The following is a 12,966-nucleotide window of genomic DNA, read 5'->3' as shown; positions in this document are numbered from 1 at the left end:
TATTCACAAATGATTCTTGCCCTAGGTTATACAATCTACACAGTGATATGTGGCATAAGAGTTCCCAGGACAACTCTGAGAAATAGGTGAAGGTCAAGACTGGGGTTGTTCAGAAACAACTCCAGACATACTCAGCCACCTTATCTTTGACAAAGGTGCCAAACATTCACTGGAAGACAGATAGCCTCCTTAATAAAAAGTGCTGAAAAAAGTGGCTTTGCACATGCCGAAGATTAAACTTGGAACCATATCTTTCACCATGCAGTAAACTAAATTTGAAATGGATCAAAGATCTAAATATTAAAACGGTAACATTAAATGAGTTGGAAGACAGAATCGGTAAAACTGCTAAAGACATTGGTGTAGACAAAGATTTTTTGAATAAAACCCTGACTGCATAGGAACTATCACAAAGAATCAACAACTGGGACCTTATCTTATAAAAACTACCAACAGAGTAAAGAGACAACCCACAATGTGGGGAAAAAATGTTTGCCAGCTATTCCTCAAAGGATTACTATTGAGAACATACAAGAACTCAGAAAAAATCAGACCTCCCAAATTTAGAGATCCAATCCATAAATGGGCATCTGAGATGAATACACACTTCTCTGATGAAGAAATACAAACAGCAAAGATATGAAGAAATGCTCAGTATCACTGGTCATTTGAGAGATGCAAATTAAAACAACACTGAGATTCCATTTTACCCCAAAAAGAATGGCTGTTATCAAGAATCAACCAATAACAAATGCTGGAGGGGCTGTGGGTAAAAAGGAATCCTTCTCCACTGTTGGTGGGAATGTAGACTGGTACAACCACTGTGGAAATCAGTGTGAAGATTTTTCAAAAATACTAGGATTAGAGGGGTCCTATTTGACCCAGCTATTATGCTTCTGGGTATTTTCCCAGAAGAATTAAAAACATCGTATTAAAGTGATATATGTGCACCCATGTTTATAGCAACACAATTTGTAATAGCAAAATCTTGGAAACAAATGCCTATTAACCGAGGAATGGATAAAAAAGATCTGGTCTTTTTATACAATGGAGTATTACTCAGCCACAAAAAAGGATAAACTGGTGACTTTTATAGGTAAATGGATGCAACTTGGGACCATACTCATAGGTGAAATAAATCAGACCTATACGTGTAAGCATCCAGTCTCCGTAGTGTGAAAAGTTGAAAGAGTAAGATGTTATAAATATATATTAATTCTGGAAATAATGCCATATTAGCCTTCCAAAGTATTTCTTCCTTTTCAAAACTGTTTTAATGATTTCAAGTATTTTGGATTTTCATATCAATTTTAGAAAAGCCTGTCAATTTAAAAAACCTGGAATCTTCACTAGATTATTCCATCAGTTTTTGAAAAACTGTCTCTTCAAGTGTTTCACCTTAAAATATTTCTTGAAATCTTCAGTTTCTCTATAATGTTTTCTAGTTTTCTGTATATAGGTCTTGTAAATTTTTGGTGAGATTTATCACTATTTCATATTTTAATACTCTTATAAATGATGTCTTTTATTTTTGTTTGTCACCATAAATTAGGAAGTACAATTGCTTTTCAAGAAACTTTATTTTATAAAAAATAAAAAAAAAGAAGACTGGAGGTGTGGTTCAGTGGCAGAGAACTTGCGTATCATGCTCCACAACTGGGTTAAAAACCTTAGCACTCATAAAACGAAACAAAACAAAACAAAACAAAACAAAACAAAACAAAACAAAACATGCAAAGCAAAGCAAAGCAAAATAAAAGGTCACATACCACTTACACCTTGGTCTCTACATTATCATTCCCTAATAAAACAACCAAAATTCTTTGGTGAAATAGCTGATCCCATGGCTGGGGGAGAGAAAGTAACTGATATCCCTGAAAAACTTTACGGTGCCAAAAAGTACAAAAATCTTCAGAGAAAAATGGGAATGCATCAAAAAGACATAAAAGTCAGCTTAATGGGACTTTCTTCAATCTGGGACAATTTGAGCATTAAAATGGTAATGACAACTGATTATTTACCTACTAAACAGAACAGAAATTATTAGGAGTTTATTTTTTGCTTTTCATGTTTGTACTATGGATATTTAAAGTAAGAACTTCTGCTTGCAGAAATATTTAAGCAGCAGTTTTCAAACTTCAGCCTTCATCATAATTAACCTAGAGGACTTGTTAAACCTGACTGCCCAACTTCTAGAATTTCTGACTCACTAGATCCATGGAAGAGTCTAAGAATTTACATTTTTAACAAGAAACAAAATCATGTTAGTATTGCTGCTACCTTGCTCCAGGAAAGATATCTTGAAAACCACTGTGAATTTAGGGGGCAAAGGGGAACTACAAATGGTTCAGAAAAAAATTTTTTTTAAATGTACATGAACATATACAGATGTGTATTTTGAAAGAGAATGATAAAGCACATGTCATTAACTGTCAAGAACTGAGGAGAGCTTCCTGCCTCGTAGCTCCCGGAGGGAGGCTCCCCGGCACATGGGAGCCTTGGGCGGGGAGCGCCGGTCTTTGGACCAGCGGCTCACTCCTGGCCGGCCTCGTAGCTCCCCGGAAGGAGGGCTTCCAGTGCACAGGGAGCCATGGGTGGGGAGTGCCGGTCTTCGGGCTGGTTAGCTTCCTGCCTCGTGGCTCCCGGACGGAGGGCCCCTGGCGCACCGTTAGCCTCGGGCGGGGAGCGCCCGTCTTTGGACCGGCGGCTCACTCCCAGCCTCGTAGCTCCCCGGAAGGAGGGCTTCCGGCGCACAGGGAGCCATGGGTGGGGAGCGCCGGTCTTCGGGCTGGCTAGCTGCCTGCCTCATAGCTCCCAGAGGGAGGGCCCCCGGTGCACGGGGAGCCTCGGGCGGGGAGCGCCGGTCTTCGGACCGGCGGCTCACTCTGGGCCTCGTAGCTCCCTGGAAGGAGGGCTTCCGGTGCACAGGGAGCCACGGGTGGGGAGCGCCGGTCTTCCGGCTGGCTAGCTTCTTGCCTCGTAGGCCCCCAGAGGGAGGGCCCCCAGTGCATGGGGAGCCATGCGGTAGCGAGCGCTGTTGTGCGCCAGCCCATAGGCCGGCCACCGTCGCTCAATTGAGATCTATCATGACACAGAGAAACAGTGACACAATTGGCCCACCATGCACCGACTGCAGTTGCCCACCCACGGATGTGTGTGAATAATTCAAACTTTGAACAACCCCTGGGAACACATGCCATACAACGGGCCACTCTTGCTCCTGCCATTGAGAACCAGAAAGGTCCCAAGCCAGCGGAGGAGCAGCTGCTGAACAAGGACTCAGAGAACATGAGAATGCAGACTAAGCCCACGGAGTCAGAGGTCCAGTGGACTGGCGTCATGAGAGCCGCTCGGAAGCGGTAAACTAGGAGGACCTTGCACAATACCTGCAGAGACTCATTGGAAGCCATTCTTCCCCTGACAGTACAGGCTATGGTGGAGCTCTGGAGAAGTCTGCAATAGGATTCCTGCTGCCTGTGCTGACAGTTGGGGAGAGGACACTAACTAGTTGTGGGGTCCCAATGCGATGGGAGGCTGGAGAGAAAACACTACAAAAAATGGCTTTCGCCCCAGACGGCTCACTTGATTTTTGACAACCCTTAGGCTGTAACTACTTGTTAGATCCTTCTTGTGTATCTCTGTCTTCCTGAGAAACCACTTTGAAGATACCACCATGTATTACAGCAGTCATTGATATTTTCCTACTAATCTATCCATAACTCTCTAATGTTTGTATTGTTCCTATCCTATTTCATAAATGGATCCATGTTTATCATTATGTGTTTCCTACAACAACCATTGAGAATTATTGAATGATTATTCAGTAGGTCACTCAAATATAGTTCTATTTATATTCTTTAGAAGCCACTTTGAAGATACCTAAGTGTAGTACAACAACTATTGATAATCTCCTACCTCTTTTGTCTGTAACTCACTATCATTTGTCTATTTTTTTTCCTGAGAAACTACCTTATAGATAACAATATGTAAAACAATAACCATTGATAATTTCCTACCACTTTGTAATTTGGTAAGCCCCTCCTATTATTATGTTATCCTTCTTTTACTCTTAAAAAAAAATAAATGAGATTGCAAAAAGAAGTGAAAATACATAAAATACTGAATTAGCTATTTAAATAAATATATTTTTCTGTATTTTAAAATATAAAAAAAAAAGGAACTGAGGAAATGGAGTAAAGGGTTTATGGCAGTATTTTTGTACTATTCTTACAACTTTTCTAGAAGGCTGAAATTATTTGAAAACATTTAGTAAAAAGAAAATTTGATGCATTTCTAGCAACATGGACAGAGGAACATGAAAATGAGAAAAGGAGCCATATAATGGTAGGAGTGTTAAGACCTCATCCATATTGTAAAGAAAAGAATATCTGTGTAAGAAGCAATAAAATACTTTTTCCAAGATGAACACTAATATGAAGCCTCCTAGCTCCTCTCCAATATAAAAAGATGTAAAACATTCGAAGGAACAAAGCAATCTGGGCATGCTAAATCACTATCTCAGTAAACCAAAGATTTAAATAAAATTACTTATATTAACGACCAAACACAACTTCTGTTTTGTTTTGGTGGTACTGGCAATTTGACTCTGGCCTTTGAGCATAGCAGGCAAGCACTCTACCACTAAGCTACATCCCCAGTGAAACCAAACATAAATAGTATAATGCACTCACAACAGTAGTTCAGAAAAGAAAGTAAACTATGGATTTACATAAGCCATTAAATTTTATGCAGTCCTACAATTTTTTCTTTCAATACCTGCTTTAAAATTCTCTCAATAGATCCTTGATCCATTTTGCTTGTAACAGCATCTTTCCTCAGTCGTGCAGCAACAGTTCCAAGATAATCTAGAGATGCGACTCTTAAAGCCATTTCTGTTGACTTGTTACTGAATTGATGAACCTAAACATCAAAACAGTTTTATATTTAACAGACTTATAACAACATTTTTTTCATAGAAATTTATCACATAAATTCCAAAGCTATGTTGTACTATTTGGAATTTAAATTTTCTTTTAGTACTGTCCCATACAGTGATTTCTGCCTTCTAATTTCATGGAAACTGAACATTTTTATTTACTTAAAACTTAAAAGATTAAACTTTCTTATTAGCATAGGAACTTTCTGAAGTATAGGCTCCACTTTTTTGCTTGCACAAAATGTATATTACTGAGTAAGAATTTCCTAAGGTGGAACTCTGATGCCAAGGCAACACCATAATATCAGAAAAGCACTAACATTTTTTAGTTCACAAGAAAAAGTCTCAAAAGCTTTGTAACAACTGTGTAAGTCCTAATGCAGTTTAAAGATAAAAGAGCATAATTCCTTCCATTTCCCAAATATATTACATAAGGACTAAAAAGTACTATACAGTTTTAGAAAAATTCTTACATGACAAAGGGTTCATATAGTTTCATGCTTTGTAATGCATAACTATAATAACTTATGTCTCACTTTGGAGATAAAATCATACCCCCAATGAAGCCAAACCAAACCAAATAAAAACTCAAAGCATTGTTTTCTGATGTAATGAAATGAAACTACTAAAATTTACATTTTAAAGGTTTCCACAAGGTACTGAAAATACAATGTACACTTATGCACATGCAAAAATAAAGATGCAATTTTCATATTTCCTTACACATTTTTAAAGAATTCATCATCTGTGAATCAGAGTACATCCTCATTATGTTGTCTTCTAGTAATCTAATAATCTTTAAATGCTATACTCTTACCAACAGTCTCCCTAACAAACTAAGGAGTAGTTCAGCAGCTGGCCATTCTGGCTTATTGACTGTAGAAAGTAGGTCTTGAACAAAATTTTCAAAGAGTGGTCTGTAATCTTCTTCACCCTGTTTACTACCACATCTGTTCAAAGACAAATAATGAAGAGGATGTCATTTAGATGACATGTCTACTAACAAGACTGTTAACTAAGATTTCTTTCTTCTGTATTCAGTAACAAGGTATGTAAGAGTACATTGAATAAAATATGGTCTAAAATATATCTATTTTTCAAATTCTATTTTCCCTCAATTGTAGAGAATTCACTGATTAATACTAACATTATTCTTGTTATGGCTTGTGTCTAGATGTCCCCTCAAAGCCCCATGTAGTTACAGGCTTTACAGGGGTGGCTGAATCTAGAGTGTGTGATGCTGGAATTAAGTGTATAATGCTGGGATTAGGGATACATGATTATTAAATTAGCCCACTGACTGGTTTTGCGTAGTTCTTAGTATGGATAATGGTAAGGTCCACCCCTGGGTGTTAGTGCTACCTGCCCTAGGTGTGTGTAGTCCGGATAAAATATTAGGGACAGAAGGAGGGCTGCTGTGCTCACTTGCTGCTTCTCACATTGCTACTTTACTGCTTTCTTACCTGCAATGAACTGTATCTCCTCTCTCATGCCTGTCTGCCACGCCACCCTTCCATGGAATCAGCTGACTATGAACTGAAATTTCTACAAACTGTGAGTCAAAATAAACCCTTTCCTCCTTTAACACAGAGTATCAGGTATTTCTATCCCAGCAATGAGAAAAGCAACTAAGACAACTCTTTACCAAGTATATCTTTTGAAAAATGAATAGTGACTTTCTATCTAGATAGTAATAAATTCTTGTAAAGACTGAGTAATATCCACACTATTTATTTATTTATTTTTGAGACAGGGCTTTGCTGTGTAGTACAGGTTAGCCTCGAGTTCACTAGGTAGCCCAGGCTAGCCTTGAACTCACAGTGATCCTCCTGCCTCGGCTTCCTGAATGGCAAGATTACAGGCATGCATCATCACATCTGGCCACAAACTACTTTATTCAAGTAAAATGCTCCAAAATCTAGTGATGAAACTGATATGACTTTAATCTAGTACTTTAATATTTGGGGTGTAATATAAGCAAATTCATAAAAATGAGATTTAGAAATATTCTTATTGCCTGATTTTAACAATCAGGAAGTCAAGGACCAAGGAGACAAGTTCAAGGTACTGACTATGCTAAGAAGTTGGTTAATCTTTCTTCAAAATAAATTACTCTCTGTACTGTGGAAAATAAAACTGAGATTTATGTTAATTTTACTCACTTTTTAAGGAAGATGGAAAGAAAGTTTTGGGCTGTTCTCATAGCTGTTTCATAGGAGTTAGTAATGACAACATCCTGGTCAACCTAGAATAAGGAAAGTAATTCATAAAGATGTAGGAAATAACAAGTTAGCTCAGTTGCTACTGCCATGTTATTACTGAATAGAGGTAATACATTTAAATACTAAATACTTGACTAATTTTTACATAAAAATACAGAAACCACTATTGGTATACTAAACATTTCAAAACTTCACAATCCAGGCATGGTGAAGCACAGCTGCAATAGCCCAGCACTCTGAGAAGCTGAGGCAAAACAATCACAAGTTTGAGGCCAGCAGGAGTAGTTTAGTGACTTAGTAAGACCCTGTCTCAAAATAAAAAAGTAAGAAAATGGCTGGGGATGTAGGTCAATGTGAAGGCCTTGGGTTCAATCCCCAGGGGCATAAAACAAAACGAAACAACAAAAAAAATTTATAAATATAAAAATATTGGTAGATACGTAACAGTAAGAAATATATGTAGCTGTTCACGTATCATGACCTAGTTCAGAATAAGAAGAAATATAATGAACATATACAAAAAGCATCTTCAGGGCTTGAGGTGAAGCTCAGTTGTAGAGCTCATCCTTACCACCTATGAAGACTGGGTTCAATCCCAGCACCACAAATAAACAACGAACAACCCAAACAAAGAATATTCCAACCTCAATGTTTATGAAACACTGGAATATAATCCAGAGGAAAACTCTTTCTTTAGAAATTTAAAGAATAAACTGTAAATAGTAAACTTGCAGCTGAAGCCTAAATGGCAAATAAACCCAGGAAAAGGGTCTCAAACTCACTAGTACTTACCAGGAAAACACAAAATAAAACATGGAACAATTTCAATGATTGGACTAGGTAATATAAAAATATAGGAATGTTAACTGAAATAGTAACGAGTAAATTGACAACTTCAAGCAAAGTTAATCCATGTACACATCTAAAGAAACTCTACGTTCTTCCATTACATGTGTTTAAGCCAAAAAGAATTTCACACACATACATGTTCAGTGAAAAAAGTTATAAATGTATCACTATCATTTATGTAAAATTTAAAAACAAAATAATCCTATTCTAATCGACATTGCTAGATATGTAGGAAGGAGATAAACGTATTTATGATCCTGATTACCAAGGATAAGGAAGGATGGGAGAGAGAACAACAGAACCGGGTGGGAGGCAAAGCAGATCTCACCTTTTTAGAAAGTACTTACTTTCTTTACTAGTTATTGTGTATTAAACACATTAATATTTGGCTACAACTGAATAGATAAAACTATTCTTATTTTGTTTGAACTCTTGCTGAGAGACAATTATATTTTTAATCTTTTTTTAAAGGAAAAAAAAAATAAAAAGAATGGTACAAAATTCCCAAATAAGATTGTAGGAGAGTAACAATGGTTAGTACATTGTGTATTGTTATCTTCAAAATAACTGCTCATATTACAAAATATAGGGATAAAAATTAAACAATACAGGCACAAACCTTTCTTTTCAATGAATTAATGGCAATTAGTAGCATAACTATCTTATCTTGTAAATATAATTTTTTGGGGGGGGACTGGGAATTGAACTCAGGACCATGTGATTGCCAGGCAGGCACTTATGCTACTGAGCTATATCCCCAGCCCTTATCTTGTAAATGAATATGTACATATATATATATATATTTTTTCCTTTCCTTTTGCCTTCCCTCTTTTCTCCTTTCCATCTCAGTTTCTCCTTCTTTTTGAACCGTTTTTTGACATTTCATAATATCTTTTGTAATTTTTTTTTTGTCCTTTTCAGACAAGGTCTTGCTATGCAGCTAAGGCAGGCCTTGAGCTCACTTTGTAGCCCAGGCTGGTCTCAAACTTGCAACAATCCTCCTGCCTCAGCCTCCCAAGTGCTGGCATTATGGGTGTGCACCACCACACCTGGCTTCTTTTGTACATTCTGGATCTTGTTTACTCTTTCAGCTTCTTACATTAGGGAGATAATATGATGCTTACACATACAAGTCTCATTTATTTCACTTATGAGTATGGTCCAACTTGCATCCATTTCTCTATAATCCTTCTTTAGGATATTCTATAGCTGAGTAGTACTCCACTGTATAGAAATAACAACTCTTTTTTATCCATTCCTCAGTTGATGGGCATTTGCATTGCTTCCAAGATTTTACTATGACAAATTGTGCTGCTATAAACATGCGTACACATATATTGCTGTGGTATGATGTTTAATTTTTTTTGGAAAATATGTAGAAGAGGAATAACTGGGTCGAATGGGACCTTTAATTCTAGATTTTTGAGGAATCTCCACACTGATTTCCATGGTGGCTGGACCAGTCTACATTCTTAGCAATAGTGGAGAAGGGTTCCTTTTTCCCCACAGCCTCTCCAGCATTTGTTATCAGTTGATTTCTTGATGACAGCCATTCATTTTGGGGTGAGATGAAATCTCAGTGTTGTTTTAATTTGCATCTCTCAAATGACCAATGATGTTGAACATTTTCTCATATATTTGTTACTTACAAATAGCAAATCTGAGGAAGTATGTATTCATCTCAGATGCCCATTTTTTGATTGGTTATTTGAATTTGGGGGATCTGATTTTTTTCACTTGTTTATATGTTTCGATAGAAGTCCTTTGTCTGAGGGACATTTGGCTAAAATTTTTTCCCACTCTGTGGGTTGTCTTTTCAATCGGTTGGTGATTTCTTTTGATGTGCAAAGACTTTTTAATAGGATGAGGTCCCAGTTGTTGATTCTTTGAAGTGTTTCCCAAGCATTTTGGGTTTTACTCATTAAGTCTCTGTCTATCCGCTATGTCTTCAAGATTTCTACTTACTTTCTCTTCCAGTAGATTTAGTGTTTCTGTTTTAATATTTAGATCTTTGATCCACTTGGTCTTTAGTTGAGTGAATGGTGATAGACATGGGTATAGTTTTGGTCTTTGGCATGTAGAGCCAGTTTTCCCAGCACCATTTATTAAAGAGGCCATCTTTCTTCCACTGAACATGTTTGTGTCCCTTTGTTAAAGATAAGGTGGCTGAGCGTGTTTGTTTGTAGTTGTGTCTGCATCTTATAATCTGTTCCACTGGTCCTGACGTCTATTTTTGTGTCAGTACCATGCTGATTTTATCACAGTAGCTTTGTAGTATAATTTCTCTTTTTTGGTTTTTCTCCGGTACCGGGAACTGAACTCACGACCTTGTGCTTGCCAGGCAGGCGCTTTGCTGCTGAGCTAAATCCCCAGCCTCTGTAGTATAATTCCAAGTAAGAGATTATGATGCCTCCTGCCTTGCCTTTGTTGTCCAGGACTGCCTTTGCTATTTTAGGTCTCTTCTATTTCCAGATTAATTTTAGGACTGTTTTCTCTAGTTCTGTGAGGTATGTTAACGGTATTTTGATTGGGATTGCATGAAATTTACATAATGTTTTGGAAATATGGCCATTTTTCATTATGTTGGTTCTTCTAACCCATGAGCAAGGGGTATCTTGATAACCTCTTCGATCTGCTTTTTGAGAGTACTGTAATTTTTTTTTTTTTTGTCTGTCTTGAGACAGGGTCTCATTTTGCAGTTCAGGCTGTCCTTGAACTCACTTTCTAGCCCTGGTTGGCCTCAAACTTGCAGCAATCCTCTTGCCTCAGCTTCCCAAGTGCTTAGATTACAGGCATGCACCATCATGTCCACCTATAATTTTCAATATGTAGATCCTTTACTTCCATTGTTAGACTGACCCCTAATATTTCATTTTTTGGATGCTATAGTGAAGGGTATGGTTTCTCTAATTTCTCTCTCAGTGAGTTTAGTGTTTGTGTACTGGAATGCTACTGATTTTTGAATACTGACTCTGTATCCAGCTATGTTACTGAATTTGGTTATTAGCTCTAGGAGTCTTTTGGTGGAGTTTTGTTTTGTTTTTTTGGTCTTTTTGAGACAGGATCTCGTTATGCAGTTCAGGCTGGTCTTGAGCTCACTTTGTAGCCCAAGCTGGTCTCGAACTCGCAACGATCCTCCTGCCTCAGCCTCCCGAGTGCTGGGATTACAGGCATGCGCCACCATGCCTGGCAAAGCACAAGTACAACTTTTTGTTGTTGTTTTTTTTTTAGGTACCGGGATCGAACTCATGGCAAGTGCATATGCTACTGAGCTATATCCCCAGCCCTTCGGTGGAGTTTTTGGAGTCTTCTATGTACAGTATCATGTCATCTGCGATAATGACAGCTTAACTTCTTCTTTGCCTATTCTTAATTCCTTTTACTTCTCTCTCATCTACCTGCCCTGGTTAATGTTTCTAGAACTATACTGAATAAGAGTGGTGATAGCAGACATCCTTGTCTTACATCTGATTTTAGAGTAGAAGTTTTCAGTTTTTGTCCGTTTAGTATGATGTTGGCTGTTGGTTTGTCATAGATGGCTTTTATCAGATTGAGATAAAGACCATCTATTTCTATTTTCTCTAGGGTTTTTTTTTATCAGAGTAAGTGCTGGACTTTATCAAAAGCCTTTTGTGCATCTATTGAGATGATCATGTGATTTTTGTCTTTGGCTCTGTTGATATGTTGTAATTCATTTATTGATTTGCATACGTATCTCTGCATTCCTGGGGTGAATCCCACTTGGTCACGGTGTATAATTTTCTTGATTTGCTGAATTGTGTTTGGTAGTATCTTATTGAGGATTTTTGCATCTATGTTCATTACAGAGACTGGCCAGTAGTTCTCTTTTTTGATTGGGTCTTTCTCTGGTTTTGGTAGTAGGGTAAGACTTGCCTCTAAGAATGAGTTAAGGGAGTATTGCTTCCCTTTCAATTTCATTAAAGAGTTTGAGGAGTATTGGTGTTAAATCTTCTCCAAATTTCTTGCAGAATTCAGTAGTGAATCCATCTGGACCTGGGCTTTTCTCTGCTGGTAAATTTTTAATCACATTTTCGATTTCACTAATATTGGGTTATGTAGAATTTTTATATCTGCTTAAGCCTTCATAATTCATATGTATCTAGGAATATGTCCATTTCTTCTGTGTTTTCCATCTTATGAGAGTAAAGATTTTTGAAGTACGTACTGATGATCTTATAAATTTTCACAGAATCGGTGGTGATTTCAACCTTTTCATTCCTCAATGCATGAATTTGAAACCTTTTTTTTGACAAGGTTAGCTAAGGTTTTATCAACTTTATTTATTCTTTCAAAGAACCAACTCTTTGATTAATTCTTTGTACTGTTTTCTTGATCTCCATTGGGTTAATTTCTGTTCTGATCTTTATAATTTACTCCCTGTGGGCTTTGGGCTTGGCTTGCTCTTTTTTTCTAGTAGCTTGAGGTGTAACATTAGGCTGTTTATTTGTGCTCGTTCTGTTTTCCTGATGTGAGAATTCACTGCTATAAATTTCCCTCTTAGGCCTGCTTTCATTGTGTCCCATGAGTTCCAGTATGTTCTATCTGCACTCTCATTTAGTTGTACATATTGTTTAGTTTGTTCTTTATTTCATCTGTGACCCACTGGTTGTTTAGGAGGGTGTTATTTATTTATTTATTTATTTATTTATTTATTTATTTATTTATGCCGACTCACACAACACTGAAAACATTTTTATTTTAAAATTGAGAATTTCAAAGTAGATGTAAAAAATTATAATTAAATTTTTAAAACTTATTTTTACAACAATCTCAAACAAAATAACCAATGAACCACAGTGGCCAGGAGTGTGGTTCCATACAGAAAAGAATGTGCAATAATTTCAGACACGAATGCAAAGAAAAAGGACAAAGTGGGACATAAAGCGCTACTTTATACTAAAAAGAAATCAAAACTTATAAAGCAAGATGTTAGACATA

The 12,966-nt window shown here is 37.1% G+C and overlaps 1 protein-coding gene across 2 annotated transcripts in view; it reads right to left on the bottom strand.

Moving 5' to 3' along the window:
* Positions 1-12,966, bottom strand: part of Nipbl (Nipped-B homolog (Drosophila)) — a 174,558-nt gene that overhangs the window by 38,118 nt on the left and 123,474 nt on the right. For both annotated transcript variants that reach the window (XM_005386212.2, XM_005386211.2), the window contains exons 22-24: positions 7,099-7,181; positions 5,754-5,886; positions 4,777-4,920 (exon numbers count right to left, since the gene is read on the bottom strand). In XM_005386212.2, the coding sequence (XP_005386269.1) occupies positions 4,777-4,920; positions 5,754-5,886; positions 7,099-7,181 (360 nt within the window). The remainder of the gene's footprint in view (positions 1-4,776; positions 4,921-5,753; positions 5,887-7,098; positions 7,182-12,966) is intronic.

Source organism: Chinchilla lanigera, unplaced genomic scaffold, assembly GCF_000276665.1.
Source record: "Chinchilla lanigera isolate Chin_1 unplaced genomic scaffold, ChiLan1.0 scaffold00025, whole genome shotgun sequence".
NCBI classification, from domain to species: Eukaryota; Metazoa; Chordata; class Mammalia; order Rodentia; family Chinchillidae; genus Chinchilla; species Chinchilla lanigera.
This window is presented reverse-complemented; position numbering and strand designations above follow the sequence as displayed.